Here is a 25,237-nt window from a genome sequence, read left to right as displayed (position 1 = left end):
TCTCAAAGGCTGAAAAATTAACAGCAATAATCCCACTCTCGGGACCTAATCTAGAGAAATAACCACCCTTGTTCACAGAGCTGTGTGTGCACATCAACTATCAACAGAGGTGTGGTTAAGTAAATTTTGGTATATCCGTTCTATGAGTTACTGTGCCACAGTTAAAAAATTAAGATGATTGTGGTTGTAAGTAAAATACAGTGATAGTAACAGGATTAGAAATCTGGAACCAGACAAAACACTCAAACCGTGTCAGTTGGTTAGGAAGTGACTGATTCAGATTTTCTCCCTAGATAGCAAACAATAATGGAAAAAAGGGCACAATCCATACGGTCTATCCCAAAGTTTCGGCAGTGATAGGATGAACCCAGAGAGCAGCTGTAGGATTTTAGAAGAAAACCCCAACCCTCCAGTGACTTCCAGCTTAGAAGTTTCTGAAAGTTGCCCTCCCCACAGTGTCTAGGATGAGGCTGTGCCTTAACTTGCTGAGTGCACACCCAGGGCAAGCAGGTCCCAGGTCTGCTTGGGCTTACTTGGATCAGCTCCACCTGTATCCCACTACCCAAGGCTGGGTCTGTGGGAAAGCCTCTTGAGGTCACCACTCTCTTCCGGTGCCGGAGACCCTGTCCACATGGCCTAGCCCTGAAATCAGGTGCAGAACCCTGGCCCTGCCTGCTTGCAGCTGGAGCCCTGGCAGGTGATAGAACTTTGCCCATTCTGTGTGCCTTCCTCGTATGCAGCCTGCTCTTTGCTCTTCCCGTGTCCTGCCTGGCACAGTCAGCTGCCTGGGAAATATCAGGGAGGTTCATCCTGACATGTGGGCCTGAGCTGACTATAAATGAGAAGACCCCTTGACCCTGGGTGGTTCAGAAGTCCAGGCCCCAGCCTGACAGGCAGCAAAACAGGTGTCAGGGCCAGGAAGCCAGTTGCAGCCAGGCCTCTGGAAACATGCTGGGCCCTCGGCCCTCTGCCCCACCAGGCAGTGCCTCCTGAGCAGGTGTTTGCCGTCTCCCTCTGTAGGTCGCATTGTCAACATCAGCAGCATGCTGGGCCGCATGGCCAACCCAGCCCGCTCCCCATATTGCATCACCAAGTTCGGGGTGGAGGCTTTCTCTGACTGCCTGCGCTACGAGATGTACCCGCTGGGCGTGAAGGTCAGTGTGGTGGAGCCTGGCAACTTCATTGCTGCCACCAGCCTCTATAGCCCTGAGCGGATCCAGGCCATTGCCAATAAGATGTGGGAAGAACTGCCTGAGGTGGTGCGCAAGGACTATGGCAGGAAGTACTTTGATGAGAAGATCGCCAAGATGGAAACCTACTGTAACAGTGGCTCCACAGACACATCCCCTGTCATCAAGGCCGTCACCCATGCTCTGACCTCTGCCACGCCCTACACTCGCTACCACCCCATGGACTACTACTGGTGGCTTCGAATGCAGATCATGACCCACTTGCCCGGAGCGGTCTCCGACAGGATCTACATACACTGAAGAGTTTCCCACTGGCCTCTGTTGGGGACCCCTGGTGGGAGGGAAGGAGGGAGGCGGGGGAGGGAGGGAGGCTCTTGACTACCTACCTGTGCATTATCCACACACAGTCTCAGGAGGACCTACTACCCATTTTAGCATTAGCCAGAGGGGACAGCCCAGCCCTACTTGTGTGCACAACGAGTGGTCTGGGCCTTCGCAGTCATGGTATGGAGTGGTGTGCAGGGCCCCAAAACCTCAGGGCAAACACGGTACATCCAACTCTCTGGAGCTGATTTCATACAAAGCGTTTGGGAAGACATGTTTACATTAAAAACAGATTTATTATCAATTCTTCACATTTTAAAGCCAAAACATCAGTTCAAAAATGTATCTCATTTGATTCTTAAACCAGCCTGATGGGTAGAAAGGACAGATACTCTTTCCTTTGGTACCTGAATTTGTGGCCCAAAGAGGACACACAAGCAACCCATTTATTGCCTGTAAATGATCCGGGTTGTGTGCTCCTGCCACTGCTGTAGAATCGCCTCATGTTTTGTGTTCCAGGGCTGCTCTGAATCCAGCTACCTGAGAATCCTGTGATGAGCTCTGTATCCTCACCTGAGCACCCCTTTGCATGTCCATGGTGCCTCTGTGTGTGACCCAGAGCCAGCAATTCGAAGGGGTGGGGACATTCTGGAAATATCCATTTGTGATTTCTCCAACCTCTCTTAGGACTTGTGTAGAGGTGCTTGTTGGCTAAGAGGTTGGTTTGTTTCTGGTTTGAGTCTGCTTAGTTTTGCCTGGGGTGCGACCATGGTGACGGGGCATCCTTGGCAGGAACTGTGCGTGGTACATAAGCTTGCACCAGGGGTAGGTCCAGGCTCCCTGCCTGTCTCATGTAGTACGTGTATACACACATACACACAGAGTAGCCTTCACACACACAGACACACACAAACTCAGGGTGGCCTTTACTGATGGTTTGCTTTCCCGCTATGGCCTTATTTTTAATCAAAAGCCAGGTCACTGATAGGCAGAGTCTGTATTATCACTTCTTGGGTTTGGGTTTGCAAGTCGCTATCCCTGCAATTGTCCAGAGCCTGGATGTTTGGATCAAAACCAGGCCCCACTCTCTCCTCCAGGTGGCTGCCCGCCCCCCTCCCCCCATGGTAGAGTCCTGAGCGCCAGCCCTTCAAATCAAACCGGCACTTCCGCCTCTCCCTGGAATGGCTAGGACGGCCGCTAGAGGGCATTCTGCCTCTTCTGCAGCCCCTGTGGCCTCTTCTCTGGACTTGGGTGCTTCCACCCATGCCTGAGGTCTCAGAGGGTTCCAGATCCCCACCTCCCAGACAATCTGGGCACAAAAACGCAAGACCCTTTTAGAAACAGCACTCCTGCTCAATAGCTGTCTGGCTTAAAGGCGGAGCCTGGCACCAGGAGAAGGCAGAAGAACAGCTGTGCAGCTGGGCCTGGCCTCTGGCGGGGCTCAGGCAGTGCCAAGGAATAGGGGGTTGGACAAGGAGGAAATTCAGCCTGCCTTTTGGGCCTTGGTCCCCTCTGTCTTTAATCAGAGATGCCCTACCCAGCCACCTGTCAGCAGGGTGAGGCCTGAAAGGGCCTGTGGGGATGATGGGGTGGGCAGGCAGGGCTGAAGCCTTTTAGAGACCAGAGGTGGACTTTTGATGGCCATCGTGTTCACATAACAATCACATCCTTTTAAATCACAGAGTTTACCTTCCAGGATCGCATTTCTACATCTTGGAAGATTTTGTTTTCGTGCTCAAATTTATGAAAGAGAGATGGACACGACACTTGGAGTTACATGTGTACGTGGACACCCAGGAACCAGAGGGAAGGGGAAGCAGTCAGGATCAGCAGTCACCTGAGCACTGGACAAGCCATATCTTCATCGGCTGGGGTCTCCAGGAGTAATACAGGACTGCTAGACTGGCCTCCGGGCTTCCCGGAGTTTTTACTTTTACCCCAGTGATTGAAAAGCACAGACACCTTCTTTCCAGATAATCTCAATGGTAATGAAAACCTCACAGTTACCTTTCACCCTGGCAGCCTTAAGCCTCCTTGGGTGCACGTCTCGTCCTCATCCTTACAAGAGACAGCTGAGTGGGCAGAACAGAGGTGGTTGTTCCCATTTTACAGATGCTATAACTCAGACCCAAGAGGGAAAGTGACTCACCCAGTGTCACAGTGGATCTGAAAGTCTCCTGAGTGGTGCTGTTCACCATCACCTCGCCCCAACAGCCCTGGGAACTAAGCAGATCAGGGTCCCCTGGCACCTAGACCCTCACTGCTTGTCTGTCAGCAGAGAGGTGCCCCTTCTTGGGAGTGGTGACGGGAGGGAGGAGGCTCCAGTTCTGCTGGGTACAAATGGCATCCACTCTCTAGGGTACTCTCCTTGATGGCCGGAGACTGGGTGAGAGCTTTTTGCAAGATGCTTCTGACAAGGTGCACTTAACATTCTACTTGGGACCAAGAAGCTTATGAGCAGGTGATGGGCCAGCCTGGCCCTGCCTGCTGCCAGCTGCTGGGATGGTGTCCCTGTTGTCCTTGGTGGGGGGGGGCGGGGGGGCGTTCTGCCAGACTCCCCACCTGTGAGGCCTGTTCACTTCCTGCATTTGCCTGGCTCTGCAAAGCTATGTGAAGCCCGTCTGGTGCAGGTGCAGACATGAGCAAGCAGAGGCTCCCTTGCTTGGGTGGCACCAGGCTCAGGCTGCCAGATAACCACCGGGCAGAGCTGTGCAGTGCTGGGTGCTTTCCACAGCCAGTTCACTGCCGCTCCCCTGAGTCTCAGTGGCCCTGGGAGGTGGCAGGGTGGGGTTACTATCTCATTTTACACATAAGGAAGCAGATTACCCCAAGTCTTTTGCCAAGTGAGGGATAGAACTAGGTGGCCAAGCCAGATCTAACCTCCAGCCCAGAGCTAGTGATGCATGAAAAGCAGGGCAGATGGCACCAGGATCTAAAATAAGGAGGGGAAAAAAATACCTCAATTACGTAACAGTGAGAAAAATCTGTAAGCATATACACAGTAACAGCCACAGAGCACTGCCACATGAGCCATCCCCTCCTTCCCTTCCCCCTTTGGGCTCCGGGTGCCACTCCCTAGGACAGCATATGCCAGAGGAGCCCATTAGTGTCCCTCCAGTAGGAAATGTGCCCTGACTGGGCCAACACTGCCCCCATCAGTGGCATTTCTGAGGGCATGCTCTAGGAATGCCGAAACCCAACCTTGGGCAGAGACAGATTCTGTAGCTGCTCCCAGTGTGCTCGAGGGTTATATGAGCACAGGGCTTGAGAATCCACAGATAAGGATGTAGAACAAGGAGAGCTATGGGGCCCTGGTGCTCTGCTGGAGACCAAACAGACAAGGCCTTCCTGATGTGTGCAGGCACCACGGAAGGTGGTTTGTGAGTAGCAGCTTCAGAAGTGTAGGGTGAGACTTGCTGCCCCAGGGACCAGGGCCTTGGACTAGGGCTGGGACAGGCTGCTAGGAGCCCCCATAACCTCAGAGGGGAAAAGGGGATTCAACCACCATCATGCCTGACTCTCAGCCTCCAGAGAGCTGGCCAAGCCTTGAAGTCCTCCAGTGACAAGAGGCTCATTACTTCCTGAGACAACGTTTCCTTGGTTGGGGAGAATTTATCCAAAGGCTGAGCCAAAACCCACCACCCCTAACATAACTCCTTTGGCAAGTGGCTATGACCCAGAACTGCACAGGACACCGGGTATTTGGAAATGGCCGGGTCACGTTCAAGAGCCCAGGTCCCTCGTTTGGCAAGGTTTCCATACTCCTCACGCTGAGTGGCCACCTGCGTCTCCTCAAGCAGCTAGAACTTGGAGACAGGTTTCAGTACCTTTGGTGAGATGCTGACAACTTCTTACACTCGTGTGTCCGCTTGTGAGTCATCTTTTATCCGATCCTCACCAACCGCTTATGACTTAGGCGGGACCACTATTGCCATTTTACAGATAAGGAAACTGAGCCTCAGGGAGGTGACGTGATTTGCCCGAGATCACAGGGCCAGGAAGTGGGAGAGCCAAGACAAACCAGGCTTGGATTCCATCCTTGGGGCCCCTTCCTTTACTCCCAGGTTGCCTCAGTCTCCCCATCAGGGCCCTTGAGTTAGGCTGGACCCCACTCAGTCAGAGGCTGGCCATGTAGCCCGTGAGGGAGTGATGGGGGGAGCACTGAATTCAGCTCTCTCCTAGCCCACAGTTTTGCAGAGAGCAGTGTGGAAGGGAGGCTAAGGCTTGTGTCTCACTGTGGGTGTGGCCTGTGGGATCCGCCAGTGGCCTGGGCACAGGTGAGGGCCTGAGGGTTGGAGAGAGCAGGCCAGGGCCGTGCCTGAGGACCATTCTGGCTCAGCATCGACGGGCACATGTTAGAGGAGAGAGAGAGAGTGAATGGGGACCAACCTCAGGGGATGTTGGGGCCCAGAAACACCTTGTGCTGCTCTCAGTGAGACTTAATTACTCTGTAAAATTGGAGGCTGCTCCCACTTATCAAATTATAGATGAGTTTAATTACAGCGCATTGAGTAACCACACAGGGTTCCTTCAGAAATAGCAGTGGGGCTGGCTGTTCTCCTCAGCTTCAGCCGCAGCCACCTTGGTTTCTGGAGGAGCTGCCCGTTGTTCTCAGGGTCAGGGTCTCAGTGTTGCTAAACGCTGCTCTCCGACAATGAGAGTGGGCTTGGCAGACTGTTCTGGGCACCCTTCTCTGTGGGCCATCCAGCCACGTGTTCCATTACTGGGCTGTTTACTCGTTGGGGGCCTCTCTCTCTCCCCTACTTAACACTGTGTTCTGGCCAAAGGTTTTGATTCATCATGTCTCACCGAAGGTCTACAAAGTAGTGCAGGCCTCACTGTGAGAAGCGAAGAAAGAGCACTGCTCTGGATGAGAAAGCATGTGCTCTGTGAGACTCTGGGGGCACCTTCAAGGAAACAGGGTAAAGAGTGGCAGGCCACGGGGGGCTAGTGATGTAATGAAGGGCATCATAAACTTCCCTGCAGGCTGGCAGGATCAACAGACTGGTTCCAGTGGAAGTGTTGGGAAAATAAGTAAAGTTCTGCACCATAAGATGGCCAAAAGAACTGCAACAAACTCGAGTTTCTAGCTCAGAGACCCCTCTTCCGGGTTCTTCTTCCTGCCCTGCTTGCGGCGTGCGCCAAATTACTACTAATGCGGAATGTGGAAGTAACAGACTATAAATTGCCTCCCATGCTTGTGCTCAGGGCTCAGATCTTTGGAGAAATGGTCTCCTCTGAGCCCGCCGGTGTTAAATAAATCTCCGATCCACCAAGATCTCTGAGTGCCGCTTGGTTTTTCTGCCAGCATTCCGGCCTGGTTCTATAACAGAAGAAACTGGTGGAAGGCACGCTGTGATTTCACGGGGCTTTCGTGGGAATGGAGGAGCCATTGCAAATGCCCCTTGTGTTCCCATATTCAGAGGATCGGCCCCATGCTCAGTAGCGTCTGCTCCCTCTCCCTCTGGCTCCTGTATCATTTGAGTGTCTTCTTTGTGCCAAGCCCTGTACTAGGCACACAGTGTCCGAAGGCAGGCAGCCCATGGCCCTCCCGGAGCTCACAGGCTAGCCCAGGGAGCCAGAAACCTTAACCCAGGGTGACAGGTGCCATGATTTGGAGGAGGAAGTGAAATGCTTTATTCCACCAGAGATGAATAAAAGTATGGCCATTTTTAATCCCCACGCAACCTAATTTGGCTTCTTCCTAGCAGAGCCTCAGGGCCCCAGGCAATAGCAGATGAGGGTGGGGCATGAAGGACCAGGGGTCCTTCCCTGCTTGGGGAGTTCCTCAACTTTCTCAAAGGAAGCATAAAAGTGAATGTCCCTGAAAAAGCACTGCTGGGCCTTGTCTAGACACCAAAAACATAAGGTAGCCGAGCCAACAGTGCTGGAACCATGTGAAGAATGACCAGGCAGGGGGCTCTGACACACAGTCTGGGCACATGATCTGGAGGCTGAAGGTGGAACCAGACCAGATGCTCAGGCTGAGCACAGATACAGAAAGGTGGATACCACCTGGAGGAATGTGACAAATTGGAGTTTTCAGCATTGGGTGTTTATTTTCTGAGAGGTTTAAGTGTACAAGAGAATACGATAGAACACTAAAGAGATGCTCTTGGGGAAGCAGAGAAATAAGGAGCAAATCTGGGGGTCCCTGAGTGGCAACCCCTGGGGAAGGGAGCCTACTGGTGATGTCCTGTTGGAGATGGAAGGACCTCAGAGACCGTGCAGTTAGAGGATGGGAAAGAAAAGGCCTTTCCAGAAATTTCATTCTGGGCAAGGTTGGGTAGAAAGAACACAAGTTTTAGGACCAGCTAGACCTGACATTGAATCCTGTTCGGTCACCTTCCATTTGTATAATGCAGTCAAGTAATCTAGCCTCTCCCAGCCTCAGTCTCTTTATGTCTAAAATGGGGATAACAGTGGGTATCTTGCAGGGCTACATAGATTAGGTGACTGTGTAAGCTCCCCAGCACAGTGCCCGGCACAGGGGGAGAGACTCCAGAGGCACACCAGCCAGCATAGCCAGGGCCTAAAACACCCTCTCCCATCCCTACCCACCCCACCGTGGCCTTTCTGAGAAAGGCACACAGGCTTTAGTCCTAGGGTGTGTCAGTGCCAGAGACAGAAGTTGGGAAACACTCAAGGCTGAGCCACAGCAGCCTGAGCCCTCCTTCCTGCTCACCTGCTCCTTCTGGGGGCCTGGGGCAGAGGAGGTAATTTCCTCCTCCCAATCCCCCTCTCCTATGGCTAAACAGAATGAACTCTGCAGCCCTGCATCACCTCCTTGCCAGAAATCCCTGAAGGGGATGTTGGTGGATAAAGGAATTAGGGGCCACAGAGGCTTCAGTCTGGAAGTACAGGCCACAAGTGCATCCCCGGCAGAAAAGGAGGTGTTTTCTGAGGCACAAACCCTTGCAGCTGTCCAGGGGGTGTCACCTAAATAGTTCAGCTCAGGGGAGAACGGACCAGTTCCTCCTGCCCACAGCTGTCTGTGTTTGGGCTCTTCCTGTTGCCTCTCCATTATGTCTTAGCCAGGCCTGTCTTCCTCTCTGTCTTGTCTTTTTCGGCATTCAAGTTCTGAGGGTGAAGTGCCATCCAGAATCAGGCTGCAGGGGGTTGGTGGTAAGATTGCATTCCTAGCCTTGAGGCGCTCCAGTTTTGTGGGGCAGGTGAGCTGTGCACCAGCCTAGGGGAGCTATCATCACCCAGGACAGCCTGTGCTACACCGGAGGTACAACCACGTGTGGGAACCCAGGAAAGGGAGAGGGGGATTCTGACTGAGCCGGTTACAGATGCTTCCTAAAAGAGGTTGTGTTTCTGCAGAGCCTTGACAAGGGAAGAGGATTTTGACAGGTAACACCAGGAGGCAGGGCGCTTGGCAGAGCATTTCCACTGAAGGGAGCAACATGGGACAGGCCCACCTGCTTGCTGTGCCTCTCTGCCCCCTCAGAACCTCTGCTTTGCTCAGTGTCCTCTGTTTAGCCAGGAGGGAGCAGTCAGCTGCCTTTCCCGGAGCCTTCCTGCCTTTAGAGTTGAAGCCCGGGACGGCCTGGGAGGTGATTAAATAGAATACAACTTTCTTTGACCTCTGGCTGGAGGCATGAGTTCCGGTTCCAGTTCCAGGTTCTCAGCTGTAGATTGAGCCACTTAGAGTGGCTGAGAAAGCAGCATGCTCCCAACCCTGTGTTTTAGTGCTTAGGTACCTGGCTTCCAGCCGCCTAGCTGGCCAAGACAAACCAAGACCCTCGGAGCAGAGACTGCTAGGTCTCTGATATCCATTCTGTCCTTCTATAGGAATATATCCACCAATGTTTAGCTGGGCACATGGCTACCCATAATAAAGACCTCATTTCCCAGCTTCCCTTGCAGCCAGAGGTGGTCATATGACTATGTTCTGGCCAATGGTAGTTCAATAGCTTTCAGGAACCTTCCTTAAGAGATAGACTATAAGCATCCTTTGGCTCCTTCACCCCTTCATTCTGCTGCCTGGCTGGAACTTGGATGCTGCCATCTTGAATCATGAGGTCAAGGCCATCTATGGCATTACAAGATAGTGTGGTGATCCCAGACACTGGCAAACTACTTTCCTTCTTCAACCACCCATTTAGATTTTATGTGGGATGAAATAAACTTCTATCTTTTCTGCATTACCACTTTGCAGGCAAATCAGATCTTAACTAATGTAGGCCCTTGATGGACAGAAGATAGGGAAGGTATTGCACACACATGGGGGCAGGAAGCCACATTTGATAGTAATAGTTATGGGCATTTATTGAGCACTTCCTACTTGCCAGGCCCGGGGTTAAGCATTATTCCATTTGATCCTCCCAGTGATACTATGAGGTAAGACTTATAATCCCAATTTTATAGATGATTAAACTGAAGCTTAGGTTTAAATACCTTGCCCAGTCAGTCAGAAAGTGACAGGATTCAGAACCAGACTCTCTTTAACTGCTGGGCGCAAGCGTTGACTGTTCCTCTGGTAATAATGAGGGTCCCTGCCAAGTTGACTTTGGCCTCCCTGACCTCACCTGGGCCACTGGGGCCTGTGGCTCAACTTAGATTAAGAGGAGAGATTCATGAAGTTGTGGCTGCGCTGAAATTGACCATAAATCAGGCTGAGACCCTGGGCAGCCCAAAGCACAGTCCTTACTCTCAAACAAAATTCTTAGATTTGAAATATTTTTGAGGTCTAGTTTCTCTGCCTAATGAAGGTGTCCCCTCAAGAGCAACCCCAGTGAGATCATCTGCTATGGTCTGAATGAGTCCCCCACGCCAAATTCATATGTTGAAATCCCAACCCCCAAACATAATGGTATTGGGAGGTGGGGCCTTTGGGAGGTGCTTAAGTCATGAGGGTGGAAGCCTCAGGAATGAGATATATATCTTATAAAAGAAGCTCCAGAGAGATCCCTAACCCTCTTCCAGCATGTGAGGACATAGGGAAAAGTGCCAGGAAGAGAGCCCTCATTGGACCATGCTGGTGCCTTGATCTTGGACTTCCAGGCTCTACAACTGTGAGAAATACATTTCTGTTGTTTATCAGCCACCCAGTCTGTGGTATCTTGTTATAACAGCCTAAGATGATTAAGACACCGTTTCTTATTGAGTGACTAAGAGGGATCAAGACCTCTCTTCTTCCCCCTTTTCCTCCTCTCCTTGCCTTCCTTTCCTTCTTCCTCCTCCTCTCTTCTTCCTCCTTCTCCCCAAACTGCCCCCCTCCTCTATTTCCTGAGGTTCATGGAGTTCATGCCAGAGGCCCCTCATACAGAATGGCCTCTCCCAAATGGGCTTTTGTTTATCTGCAAAGATTTCCATGGAGTATCAACCTCAAAAACCATAAAGGACTCATCTAGACAGGGATATTACTGATACTACTCCCAACTCTAATACCAAGTTCCCTTGTCACCTGGGCAAGTCCCTTTCCTCTCTGGGCCTCACTCTCCTCATCTTAAAATATTAGTAATGATCAGAAAAACAACAATCCTTACCACTTTTTTTTTTTTTTTTTTTTTTTTTTTTTACTGTGACTCAGGCACAACATGCTCTAAGTGCATTTATATGCATTAATTCACTTACTCCTTATGACAACCCCATGAAGGAGGTCCTATTACTATTCTCATTCTACAGGTGAAGAACCTGGGAGGTTTTTAAGTTGCCCAGGGGCATACACAACAAAGTAAAAATGTGAACTACCTCTTAAAAGAGGAACTCAGGCGTGTATTTATTAACAGTCTCTTGTTTCAGTGACATCGCATGCAGTCTCAATGCAGTAAAGAAGAAAGTGGGGTCTTGGGTAGAACGGGGGCGGGGGTCTAAACCCTGAAGGCTTGGCCTCCCCTGAGCTCTAGAACAGTGTGGAAGCCACAAAACTCTAAGGGCCCTCCAGTTGGAGTATCCTGAAGAGTCTGTCATGGCCAGGGATTCTCTGGGATTTGGAAAGCCTGGAACAGAGGACGTGGTGCCCTGCCATCTGCCAGTTGAGACTGGGATTAAAGGCTTGATCAGAACTTGTCTGGGAGTCCCCTTGCTTGATGAACTCTCCAAAGTGGCCTATTTTCTAGGTGAGCAGAATATTCACATAAGGAGAGCTGGGGCCCCGGGGCTTCTTGTTCGACCTCAGTTCCTTTCAGAACGCAACTCTGCTTCAAACTACTGGCAGCACCTACTCCCTGGAGCAGCGGAACGGAGGCGGCCAAGTCTTTTGTGCAGACCCGCAGCAGCAGCAATCGCTCTCCTGGGCAGGCGCTGCTGTCCCCACCACCTCCCGGGATCACGCCCGCCCCAGAGTGCATTCCTGCCACCTGGGGCGCCGCTCCCCCCGCCACGTCCTCAGCGCCACGAGCCGAGCAGCACTTGGGACATGGCTGCGCGCCCGAGGCCAAATGGCCCGCGGGTCCCGCCGCCCCGGCCGGCTCCACGCGTCCCATTCTGACGCTTCGCAATCGCGAGCCTCCCTGCCTCAGAGCTGAGCAGCTGGGCGGCTGGGAGTCTGACAAATCACAGGCCGCCCCGGGCCCAGCTCTGTACAGAGACGGTGGGACTTGGGTCAAGGCTCACCAATCTCAGCGACAGAGCCGTGGTCTTGGCCTTCAGTCCCTGTCGGTCCTCGCCTCCCCTGTGTGGAATGTAGCTCCATCGAGTCCCTATGCCATATTCACACGGTGGGGTTGTTTGCATGTCTGACTCTGCCCACTCCCCGCCCCCAGGCTGTCAGCTCCCCTTGGCAGGAAGCCAACCCCAAAGGTCCACAAAAGTCACTCTCTGGCCCATGGCTCATGCAAATGCCCTCTGGACCATTGGTGGGAGACACCAGGGGCCCTTCTGCAGGTGGGTCTGTCTCATGCTGGCCACTGGCAAAGCCTGGCTGCCAGTGATCCAGGGAACCATGGAGAAGGCAGAGCTAAGGCAGCTGGAAGGAATTTCCATTTGTCTGTTCTTGCCAGGCCTGCTTCTGCTTTATTTCAGCAAGGGGCTCAGTGCCTCAGAAACGTCCTGCCAAACATTCTTGTTTTCAAAGGAGATGGTGAGTCCCTTACTTCCCAGCCAGATTTGTTTATTATAACTATGTCAGCACATCCCCCTCCTCCATTCACTAGTCACCCCCTTTATGAGCCTCCTTTCTTTTAGGCTGTGTAAATGGCCTAGGAATGAAGGAAAATTCGTTTCTCTCTGATGTCACACTGAGCTGGAGACATCTGTGCTGAGAGTTAGAGACCTGCACTGAAAGGTGGTTTTGAGACAGTTAGGGACCATGGGACCAAACGCCAAGTGAAAAACATTGTGCATCTAGAGCACTTTCTGTTGGCTGTTCTTATTAAACCGCGAGCCTTACAGAACAGAACCAGAGGACCCCAGCTCCAAAAAGCACCAATGAGCTGCCTGAGTTGTCTGCCAATATTGACCAATAAGGACGAGACCTTCCAACCAATCAGGATGCGGCCCTTTGAGCCAATCAGAATAAGGTTCCTCCAACCAATCAGGACGAGGCTTCCCCCCCCCCCCCTTTTCATATTGGACCTGAGTGAGAACCTGAGCGGGAACTTTCTGTATGAAGGTAGGCTTTCCCTCGGTTTCCGGAGGCTAGCCTAACTCAAGTGCTTTGGTGTTGTGCCTGCCCTTAAGTTGAGCTGTAAGCTCTACAAACCCTTGCTTGTGCCTTTGGTTTTTGGGTCCCGCCTTGTACCTGTCGTTGTGGGCTCAAGAACAGTTTTTTTATTTGGTTTCCCCACTAGTTTGTTGTGTGGCATTGGTCACATTCCTCACCCTCTTTAAGCTTCATTTTCCACATCTGCGCCATAAATCAGTGGTGCTTCGAGTTTCAGCGATTCCTCAGAATTAGCTGATAAGGGGTTTGCTTTAAGATCTTATGAAGAAAGTGTACTGCTTTAAAAAAACAGATGAACATAAGGGAAGGGAAGCAAAAATAATATGAAAACGGAGGGGGACAAAACATAGGAGACTCTTAAATACAGAGAACAAACTGAGGGTTGCTGGAGGGGTTGTGGGTGTGGGAATGGGCTAAATGGGTAAGGGGCATTGAGGAAGATACTTGTAGGGGTGAGCACTGGGTTTTATACATAGGGGATGAGTCACTGGAATCTACTTCTGAAATCATTATTGCACTATATGCTAACTAACTTGGATGTAAATTATAAATAAATAAATAAATAAATAAGAAAAAAAAGTTTGAAAACTCCCGGACTAGATGACCTTACACCTGCATCAAGCAGTTGTCTGCTTCGGTTTCTGACTAAAGGCTTTTCTTAGGCTTGATCACAGCGAGGCCCCTGAGTCTGGCATGTGCTAGTGAATGCCTTACATTTGATAGTCATGCAATAGAAATTTCTTACTGGGGAATGAGGGACAAAAAAGCCTAGTGAACTGCCGGCTGGCCAGCCGTGTGTGTGTGTGTGTGTGTGTGTGTGTGTGTGTGTGTACTAAGTTGGACTCACTTGTAAAATGGAGCTGTGCCAGTTTTCATGAGCTGGGGCTGTTGGATGGGGGCTTCTTAGGATGTAAAGTATTACCAATGTGAAAATGCACTCTGAGGGTCAAGTAATTGTGGTATTTTGGGTAAATGCACTATAAATATTGACATGAGAGAAAGGGATGGGGAGCATCTTACAGCAAAGGACTTGCTGTCCCAGGGCGGCCCCAAGTAGAGGCAAGAATTCAGTCCTTGTGTAGAGCTCACCTGCCTCCTGGATTTGCAGTTCATCTCTGTGCCTGCCTCTCCTCCTTCCCTTTCCAGGCCTCTGTCTTGTCCTACCAGGTAATGACGACAAAGCTCTCCCACACCCTGCTGTCACTTGACACAGCAAACCTGTAATGGGGGGAGGGACAGGAATTGTTTCCCCCATTTTACAGATGAGAAAATGGCCATAGAGATGAGGGGATTGAGCAAGGTGACAAAGCAAATTTTTGGCAGAATGGTGGAAGAATCCTGGCATCCTGATAACTTCAGGTAAGCCAGGACTCCTGCCAGCTGGGGAAATGGTTCTGAGAGGTGTGATGTGGCAATATGGAAAGATACCGTCTGAGCAAATCCACCCCCTTGAACCTGCTGTAACAGGCCATGGCATGGAAGGGTGGGGTGTGACTTCTCTTGGTCCCCTGGGGTTCTCTGAACACTTCCTAGGGGTCCTGAGCCAGGGCACTTTGAAAGAAGGACAGAGGTTCCCAGCAGAGCCAGACCAGAGGCAGGGAAGACCCCGAAGCAGTGATTTCACCACCCATTTGTCCCCCCCACACACATGCACCTGGCAGTGAGCGAGGTTCTCGTCCATGCAGGTTGCCTGACATGGGAGCACTGTGTGAGAGGAAGGGATCTCTTTGCCAGCCAGCCCACAGGCTCTGAGAATCTCCCTTGAGCATCGCTGGCAGGTTCTTAGCTTCCTCTGCTATTTCTAAGACGAGCCCGGCACGTCCTCAAGGGACCCTGAGTAGGAATCAGGATTCTAGTCACATCTCCAGTGTCTGTAATCCCTCCTGCTTGAGCAGCACGTGGGAGTTTACAAAGCACATTCACACCAGAGGCCAGGGAGGCAGGCAGGGTAGACAGCAGATAGCACATTTATCCCCATTTTATGAACTGGATAAAACAGAGACTCAGGGAGGGACTTGTCTAAGCTCATGCATGACATTGGAGGACCCAGAACTAGAACTTGGGCTGCTGCTGTGTCAAGCTGAGGGCCTTGTGGTGGCAATTCCTGGCTTTGCCTCCAGGGCTTCCTACTCGGTTAAGACCACAACAGCCTCTCTGGCAGAGGCTAGAACAGATCCATCTTTATTTCTGGCATTTCCCATGACACACTGCACCTTTTACAATCAGAAAAGGAGGAGCCTTGTTAGGGGACAAAAATCACATAACTGACTTTGGAAAGAAGCACTTTCCATGCCCTGTCCTAGTCCATACCAGCCCAGGGTAGTGGGAGTTAGGAGGCCTGGGCTTGGTGTCCAGTCAACAGCTGACCCTTTGGGGGAGTTTTCTTTTTCAGTCCGTTTTTTCCCCTGTAAGATGGGATGAAGGACTAGAATCACTATTCTCAAACTTATATGAGGATTACCTGGGAAAGTTTGTACAAACCCAAATCTTGGGGTTTCACCCTAGACCTAGTGTACCAGCTATGAGAATGGAGAAATCTGCGAGAACCCACACTGCTAACTAGTTCCCTGGGTAATTGTGAAGCCCACTGACGTCTGAGACCACAAGACTGGATGGTCCCAAGGGCCTTTCCTGCTCTGACATCCTATTATTTGAGGCATCAGGAAGTGTGCTAAGTGCACTCTGACTCTCCATTTATTTCCTCCCATATTTTATTCTTTATAGTGGATTCAGGATCCGAGAAGTGGAAAATATCTTGAACAGATTACCAGAGTACAAACTCTTCAGGAAAAGTACAACAAATACGAGAAGGCCCAGGAGGGCCAGGACTTTCCCACGGGGCCATGAGCCAACTGTGGGTTCTCTGGGCCTCCACCTGTCAGAGTTTCCCAGGCCGCCAGTCTGGGGTGTATTAGGTGACCAACCCCGTGGGCATATCCCAACAATAGGATGATTTCTGTGATGTGGCCTTCACCCACAGATCTGTAGGAATTCTGATTCCATCCAAAGGCCCTGCTGGCTCAAAATGGCCACCTTCCCTCCCCAATTCTGAGGAGCCCATAACTTCCAGGCTGCCAAAGCAGTCCTGTCCACTTGTCTGCGTGCTTGGCATCCACACGCGTGGTTACATGGAGAAGCCAGATGTCACTGCCCTGCTGGCCCCCGACTGTACCAGTTGTGGTTATTGGCTGAAAACAACAGAAACTAATTCCGACTGACTTAAGCTGAAAGGGAGTTTATTCAGGGATAGTGGGAAGCACGAGACTCACCAGGAAGGCTAGAGAGCCAGACTTGAAAAACAGGTAGAAACAAAGCTGGCTACCTCCCATAAAGACTTATCCCATGGGGAATTCTCCAAAACTAAAGAGGGGTTTTAGATACTGTGTACCCACAAAATGACAAATTCTCTACTCATGCGTAGATGTAGCACCCTGAAAGATTGTGCACCCAGAGAAATGTTGGTGATGTCTCCTGTGGCTGCTACCAGTAATTGCATTTCCTCTTCTTCTGGCCAAGTTTCAAATCCTATGTGCATCCCTTCTGAGAAGGGATCGTCTCCTTTGCTCTACCCTATTTATTCTTCACAGTGCTATAATCATGTTTTTTATGCTCAACCAGTGGAGCTGCTAGCTTCTGACCTCTGATTCCAGATCAACCCTTGTCTCTCGACCCAAACACTCATGCATGAACACCCTATGCCATGTCTCTTTGGTCTGCCCCACTTTCCCGGAAGAAGGGCATTAGATCTCCAAAACCATCTTCTAGGATCATACCTTTTTCTCCAATCACTTTTCTCCTTCATCCAGTCCATCATTAGTGTTGACTAGGTAACTACTATTGTCAGCAACTGTGCTGGGTGCTGAAGGATAGGATCATCTCTTTGCATGGAGCTTATAGGACAGGACACTACATATACATATATACATATATACTGTATGTATACATACATACAGTCAAAGAATCATACAATATCTTGTTACCGACTGTGGTAAATACTAGGGAGGGAAAGCTCACCAAAACCTTGAATGTGTTAGTAGGGAGAGCTGATCTGGTCTGGGATGCTTCCCTGGAAAGGTGACATTTGAGTTAAATTGTAAAGGATGAACAAGAGTTAGCCAGGGGAAGGGAAAGGAAGGAAGGGAGGAAAGGAGGAAGGAAGGGCATTCTAGGTTGAGGGAACAGTATGGGCAAGGATGCTGAGGCAGAATGAAGTGTTATCTCCTCCCAGAAGTCAAAGGAAGCAGGGTGGTTGGAGCGCCTGGTGCAAGAGGGAGAGTCATGCTGCCTGAGGCTGGGGAGGTAGGCATGGACCAGACCAACAAAACATTGGACCCATGTTATGGATTTTAGTTTTTACCAAAGGGCAACAAGGAACAGTTTTTAAAAAATGTAAGGAGGAGTTGGGGCCTACAGAGTGGAGAACAGATTGGAGACAATAAAAGTGGATGAGGGGGCCTGTGAGGATTCCGGTGGGAAATAATCGTGTCTTGGTCTACCGAGTGGTGGCTGTAGAATGGAGCAGAGAACAGATTCAGGACATACTTAGGAAGTGAATTGACAGTCCTTGGTGATAAGCAGGATATGGATTAGGGGTGTGTGTGAGAGGGAGATCATATGCCTAAGATGACTCCAAGGTTCGTGACTAATGCAACCAGGTAGATGGTGTCGGGGGAACACTTGTTCCCCACTCCTCACGTTTCCAAAAGGAGGGATGCTTATTAGAGTAACACTCCTGGGCTCTATCCCAGTCGCTGGGCTAGTATGACTCAGCACCTTCTGGGTTTTCTAGTCCCCTCTGCTTGCCACAGACAGGTATAATCCAGTTTGTTCTCCAAGCCATGCAGTGAGCTTAGTGGGGCGGGCTCTGCCCTGGTGGTAGAAGCCTGAAGGCTGGGAAGCATGTTCAGTTTAGGGTGGCATAACCAGTTCAACCAGCCCCAAACCATGGTTCTGACCGGGAAATGGAGTCACTCTACCCCAAAGCCCCAACAATTAGAGGTGTATTTACTGAGGTAGGGAATACCGCAGGAGGAGTAGGTTTTGAGGGAGAGATCATAAATTCAACTTTGAGTCCCTTTCCTAGCCATTTTGGTTTCTTAACTTTGGCTGACATGTTCCACTAAATCTGTGCGCTTACCCGTGTGCCTCTTTTATCATCATCATCATCACCATCATCATCATCTTGGGACATTAACTATATGAAAACAAGAGTTTCTAAAATTTTCCTTTGCTGTGGTAGATCAGCCCGGACTTAAAATCTGAGCTAAGTCTGCTCAGAGAGGCGGTAAGCCTTCACCCCATCCTGGAGAATGATAGTAACAACTACTATGACTGAGCATTTAACACATGTCCTATAGTGTGCTAAGAAGATCTCATTTAATCTTCACGGTACCCTCTGGGAGAAGCACTTTTTTTTTATTCCCACCCTGCAGATGGAGAAACTGAGGTCCATCAAGGTTAAATGGCCAGAGTCGAGGCCATCTGGCTAATGAGAGATGAATCTGAGATTTCAAAGCTCTTGCTCTTCAACTGCTGACTAGAGGATGTACTGGAAGACTTTTAACCACCGTGTGAAAAGCACAACTGTTGTGCTCTCAGCTGAGGGATTCCTAGGACCCATTAGCGGCTGCTTTTCTCTCCCCATCCCCGCTGCTTCTGCAAACCTTTGAACTCAGAGCTGTCTTTTCCTCTCTCCAGGCGTTTTGCAGATGTCCCTCCCCTCCTCTAACGCAGAGACAACCTGTCTGGTAAAGCCTTGCAAATCCAACCAGAATCATCTGGAAGAGTTTAACAGGCAGGCAGGAAGGCCAACCTGCAATTGAGTTAGCAGGGATTTTGCCTGAGGCCCTCACATCAACTGTGCAACATAATCACTGCCCGATGCAAAAAACAGGCAGCTCTGGAGCTGGCAATGAAATCACCTCACTGTGGATTGTCACTGGCTTGTCCTCATTTGCATCAGGATGTAAGGCTGCTGTGAAATTCAATCTCATATAGTTCTGCATCAGAAGCTGGGAGGACACATGGAGGCCCTCCCCACCCCAGCAAGCTGTCCCAAACCCCTTGTCCCGGGCCCCAGCCAGGCGCTTTGTGCTGACCAGCGCCCCTGTGGTCTGAGCACCTGGAGGCAGTCCTATACCCTGTGCCTTTTAGGGTCTCTCCCAGGCCCCTGTGTAAAACCGTGAAAACTGGGGGCACCTGAGCGGCTCAGTTGGTTAAGCGACTGACTTTGGCTCAGGTCACGATCTCATGGTTCCTCAGTTTGAGCCCCACGTCGGGTTCTCTGCTGTCAGCACAGAGCCTGCTTCAGATCCTCTGTCCCCACTCCCCCATCCCCTTTTGCGTGCACATGCGCCCATGCTCTCTCTCTCTCTCTCTCTCTCAAAATAAATAAATAAACTTAAAAAGAAAACCATAACTGCCAACCCCATGGAGCCTTCATGAGAATAAGTGACTTACTGTATCTATAGGCTTTTGGCACACAGTGAGTGTTATAAAATGGGTGGCTGTCCTTGTCACCATCATCCTCATCATCAGGGCTTGGTTTCCCACCTTCGCTTTTTAAAAAAAAAAATCAAAACCGAGTACCCTATGTAATATTATTTATTTGCTACTTCATTTAAATGAACTTTAAATAACCTCACTTTTGAAACATAGCATCCTCCTAAGCAACAGTATCCTTGAAACCAAAGGTTTGGTGGTTTCAGTTTTATTTTTAAAGGCACATTACAGCAAATGTGTGCCCTTTGAGGTAAGTATGCTCCCCCCATGGCCCTCAGTCACCTCGTGTGCGGCCAGTGGTCTTCTGGCCTTGTGTGGAGGAGCAGTGCTGTATGCAACCGCTGGCGCCTAGCTTGGTTTTCTGATACACGGAACAGGTGGGATGTGACGCTGATACTGCTTGCCAGCCTGTCGTCCTTCTGGGACATGTTGGTTGTGACCACACTTTGTAGAGTGCAATTCACTAGCTAAGTAGATGTCACCTAGAGGCCCTATCCCCGCTCCTTTTCACATTTGTAGAAGGCCTGTTGTCCTAAGCTTGCCCCACCCCCATCCCTCCTCTTGGAATTTGTTGGGCTGTCCTCCAGGGTATATGTGTCTTTTCACCTGTGTTTCCTTTTCTTAGGCTAGAACAGCTCCCCACCCCCGACCAAACCTATTTTCATCTTGTGCCTCCATTCTTATCCCTTCTTCTTATCTTGCCTCCTCTGAGGGTGGCAGGTCTGGCCCCAGGGTTCTGGAAGCAGAACTTCCAGGAATTTTCTCTTCGTTGACATGGGCCCTCCTCTTGCTTGCTTGGCCACCTAACTCATAGGTCTGGAAACACCTTTTCTTTGGACCTTTCCAGCAGAGGCAGGTGTTTGAATTCTGCCTTTTCCTTCTGCATGATGACTCATTAGGCATTCCCTCAGACCTGGGCCTCTTCCCCTCTTTCCACATGGGCCAACAGGGTAAATCTCCATGAGAGGTCTCAGGGTGCCTTTAGCTCCGTGTAGAGAAGGCTGAGTCCCATGGGTGCTGTTCTGTGGACAGAGGAGAGGGTAGGAGTAACTTCTGGGCTGATGCCTGGGATGCTTTGCATTTCTCTGACCTGCCCTGCCCGACCAATACCCAGGGCTTCATAAATGTCCATTTAGAAAGTTCCACCCTGCTTGTACGGTGAGGTCCCTGTGACTGGCTGGTCCCCTTCAGACACAGGAAAAGTAGTGGAAGTTGGGTACTAGCTTTAGAAAACTGATGACAGTATGATTCCTTTTATTTTGTGACAGTTGGGGGAAAAATGCATATAAAACAAATCCAGAGCTTTTCCCTGAAGAGTGGAAGGGAAGAGCAGTTTTCACTTTTATAGTTTTATTCTTAGGCTATCTATATCATAGAGTCCAAAGAATGTACAAAACAGCCCTTTAAGTGTGAGTTGTATATTCTAAACTAGTCAAAGACAGTGAGGTTGAGGGTCAGAAGTAGCTCTTTCATTCCGGTGGGGTAATCCGTGGGCCCCCTCAGCCCTTGGTGCTTTGAGCGAGGCTGAGGTAGGCTGGGGAGTCCCTTCTATCTGGCCCCCTCTCCTTTCAGCACCCTTCCTCAAATCCTGCTCCTTCTTTCTTACCCCACTGCTGTCCCAGGTGCTGCCTGCATCCTCAGCATCTAACACGGGGCAGGCATTCGGCCGCCTTGGGTTCTGCTCTGCTTGGGCTGGGACCAGGGCGGAGGCTGGCAGCAGAAACAGGCGATGGGTTCTGTAAGGTGAGCTAAGCTTGCTCTTGGCCAAGCTGGCCGTATTGGTGTATCCTCTGTGTAGTGATGTGCTTCTGGAATCTCTGCTCTTTCTCCCTCTGTAGTTGGCCTAGCTTTGCTTTGTCAGGCCCCAGGACAAGGCAAGAGGGCGGGTGAGGTTTTGTCATGGTCTGAATGTTTGTGTCCCCCCCACCCCAAATTCAGATGTTGAAATCCTTTAAAAAAATTTTTTTTTAATATTTATTTTTGAGAGAGAGAGTGAGAGAGAGAGAGAGAGAGAGAGAGTGGAGGAGGGGCAGAGGGAGAGGGAGACACAGAATCTGAAGCAGGTTCCAGGCTCTGAGCTGTCAGCACAGAGCCCGTTGTGGAGCTCGAACCCAGGAACCGTGAGATCATGACCTGAGCCAAAGTTGGACATTTAACTGACTGAGTCACCCAGGCACCCCTTTTTTCTTTTTCTTTTTAAATTCACATGTTGAAATCCTAACCCCCAAAGGGTATGCATTGGTAGGTGGAGCTTTGGCACCTGATTAGATCCTGAGGGTGGAGCCTTCATGAATGGGAGTAGCACTCTTATAGGAGAGATCCCTCACCCCTTCTACCATGTATGGATTACCAGACCATGCTAGCACCCTGCTCTTGGATTTTGAGCCTCTGGAATGTGAGTAATAAATTTCTACAGCTTATAAGCCGTCCGCTCTGTGGTATTTTGTTATAGCAGCTTGAATGGACTAAGGGTTAGAGGGACATAAAACCCATTCTGCCCTGCACACATATTTAATTACTTGACCAGAACACTAAATTTTATTTTCCCATGGCATCTATTTAATTGCACTGGCAATTGTTATCTCTTAATAAGTGGGTTCATAAATAGTGGATCCACCTTATGGAATTCTGGAGAAAAGAGCTTCCAGAACAGTGCTATGGCCTACTTCCCACAAAATTAAACACGTTGAAGATGTCTGTGAGCATCAACCCTCATTATGACAGCTGCATCTGGTGGGATAGTTAGTAGGTGATGCAAGGACATTCATAACAGACATGATAACCACAATAAAATAATAGCTCTTATAATCAAAGTACAGCCAAAGTGCTGGGCCCCATGTTGGATAGTGAGGACTCATCCATAAACAAGATGTGAACTCTGTCCTCAGGGGCTCCGAGCCATTTTGACTCAGAAGTTTGAAATGACCCTTCATCTCTACTCTTCTCTGTCCACCAGCCCAAACTGACAGCCGTTGACATGCCGTCAGGTAGATTCTGGTATGACTGAGGGTCGGGCAGCCTCACCTTTTATTCCTTCACGATGTTCTGTTCTCAGATCTTGTGCACATGGTGTACGTCTGCGTGTCTTTTTACATTTTCATCCACACCAGTTTTGGTGGGTTTTTTTTTTGGCTTCTTAGCTAAATTCCCAAAGATGAGAAGGAAGCGTGTTTATTCATGGAAATCACATTGTGCGAGGATTTGCTCAGCCAAACACCTGGCTCAGATTTTGACAATGATGATGTTGATGTTGACAAAAGCCTGATAATTCAATAAGTATGTAATGCATCCTATTTTTAAAAGAAAGCTTGGCTAGAGCCTCACTAAAACCGCAGACAATTCAGAAGAGGGTTCTTTAAGAAAATGGCAGAAGCAAAGAATTCGCAAGCCCACCAGGTGAGGAAACAGCACTCCTCAGGAAACTCACTCCAAAGGCAGTTTTGTCTGCCTTTGGCACTGTCCAGGTTCCCCCCCCTCCCCCCCCCCCCCCCCCCCCACAGAATGGCACAATGTCCCTGTGGACCTCAGTCCATCTGCTTCTGTCTGCCAGGGCCCAGGGCCCATCAGTCCCTAAATGCTACCCTTCCTGCCTCCTGGGCAGGCTTGGGCCTCCTCTGTGAGTCATACTCACAGCAGTGGTGACCCACGCAGCTCCTCAGTGTGTGTCAGCACAACCTTCGTTATCAGCCTCGGTGTTCATCCAGTAGTTTCAGGATGAAACTGTAAGATACGATCCTACGCCTAATCGGAAGCTGTCCTGCAAAACCATAGTGTGGTTGAGGACGAGAGTTACTTCCAAAGCTAAAAGTAAAGCCAGACAAATACAATCCTGAGATATTCTGTTGTTCAAGCTGGATGCTTTGACATCAGCCTGCCAGAGGCCATAGTGACACCCTGGAAGTGCCAGGTGGAGGCTTCCTTGACTCCTTGTGTCCAGGGCTGATATCCAGCTGGTGTGCAGGGTACACAAGTCTTTCCCACGGGCTTCCATGTGCCCTCTCATCTCTGGAGGCTCCCAGGGAAGAAGCTAGAATGGCTCCCCCTTGGACAGAACGGGCAGCAGCCACACCGCATATTTAGAGATGGAAGTCTCTAGATCCATTTTTCATCACGAGACTTTCAGTGGCTCCACAACAACCTCTTAAGTTCGCCTGGTCACATCTCTGTCTCTGGCCTGACACTCCAGTTGAACAGTGTAAGGAAAAGTGCTCTGTCAGCCCCTGTGTTTCTGTGCACCTGAAAGGTGTGCCCTCCTTGGCCGGGGAATTGGCTCATGGGAGCTGGGACTGGCTAGTGCAATATCTGGCACTTTCTCTGCAGATGTTGCAAATATAAGGCAAGGACCTTGAAACCAAAATTCTAGAAGGTATCAAGAAGAGACAAGTGTAGGAAAAAGAGAAAAGACAAGTGACCAAGACTGATGCATAAATACAGAATTGGCAAGAAGATGCTGGTTTCCCAGAGGAGATGGTTATTGCACTGATTCTTACCCCAAGCTGAAGGCCCACTACTGGATTGGGAGGACATCTGGGGTGTGTCCAATAACCTGGGTATCTTCTTTTCTCTTTGCTGGGTTTCAGCTTGAGAAACAGAGAAGAGGAAGGATGGTTGGTGCATAGGGCATGTGTGTGAGAGAGAAAGATGTGGATGTGAAAGGAAGGATCTCTCCAACTAACATCTGAGATTTGCCACCCACTGGAAAAACATTAGTGAGGCACTACCCTAGGCCACCTAATGCGGGGTCCTACACATCTGTGGGACAATTTCCATCTCACAGCTTCTCACCCACACATGTATTTTGTATTCTGAGCCAAGGAAGGGAAGGAGGTGGATGGACCTGGTGGGCCTGCAGGTGATCTGGACCAACAATCAGAAAGAGCTTGAGTTTGGTACTGTGGCTCAGACACCAGCAGTCTAGTCTGTCTTTCATCTGCTCCCTCTTGGATCCCCTGGACACGCTGGAAATAATCTCTGACAGTTTCCGGGTGGTTTTGCTGGCTGAAGTAGCTGAGAGAACAGAAGTTGGGAGAGCAAGAACCAGGCCACAGCAGACTGTCGGCCACAACGAGCCACAGTGTAGATTCTGCTCTCAGTGCAATTCAAGTTATCAGTTATCACTAACTCTTCCCTGTGGATTACCTGCTGACTGGCCTGCAACTTCACCAAACTGGTAGGAGCAGATGTTCTCATGTGATGAGAGCCTCACAGAGCAGTGTTTGAACTGAGAGGATCACTGGGTATTGGGGCCAGAACTCCTTCATTTACAGATAAGGATACTGAGCCCCCAGGAGTAAAATATTAGTTAATTGGTTTACATTTCTGTTTCCACAGATTATGAGGTTCTCTAGGGTCAAGACTATGTTTTTGAAACCTCAAAGCCTAGCAGAGGGCTTGGTCGTTAGAGAATGCTCAGTAAATGTTTGTGAAAACGAGAAAGGGAGGGAAGAAGGGAGGAAGGAAAGAGGACTTGTTCGAGGTCACACAGGTAGAAGGGGCAGAGCTCAGCCTCCCTATAGGCGTCTCCCTTGAGGCATGCTAGCCACTGGGAGAGCCGCTCATCCCCCTCTCAGCACTGCCCACTCAAATTGGTGCCCTCAGCAGGTCAGGCTGG

The 25,237-nt window shown here is 50.1% G+C and overlaps 1 protein-coding gene and 1 long non-coding RNA gene across 3 annotated transcripts in view; both read left to right on the top strand.

The window, feature by feature from the left end:
• Positions 1-6,792, top strand: part of BDH1 (3-hydroxybutyrate dehydrogenase 1) — a 35,818-nt gene extending 29,026 nt beyond the window's left edge. Inside the window, exon 6 of the mRNA XM_019448771.2 lies at positions 1,021-6,792. Within this exon, the coding sequence (XP_019304316.1) occupies positions 1,021-1,490 (470 nt within the window). The 3' untranslated portion in view covers positions 1,491-6,792. The remainder of the gene's footprint in view (positions 1-1,020) is intronic.
• A 6,086-nt stretch (positions 6,793-12,878) lies between these two features.
• Positions 12,879-25,237, top strand: part of LOC109266565 (uncharacterized) — a 122,872-nt gene continuing 110,513 nt past the window's right edge. For both annotated transcript variants that reach the window (XR_002079766.2, XR_002079765.2), the window contains exon 1: positions 12,879-13,074. This is a non-coding gene — a long non-coding RNA (uncharacterized LOC109266565). The remainder of the gene's footprint in view (positions 13,075-25,237) is intronic.

This window comes from Panthera pardus, unplaced genomic scaffold (genome assembly GCF_024362965.1).
Source record: "Panthera pardus isolate Hobbes unplaced genomic scaffold, ASM2436296v1 HiC_scaffold_16, whole genome shotgun sequence".
In the NCBI taxonomy this organism is placed as follows: domain Eukaryota; kingdom Metazoa; phylum Chordata; class Mammalia; order Carnivora; family Felidae; genus Panthera; species Panthera pardus.
This window is presented reverse-complemented; position numbering and strand designations above follow the sequence as displayed.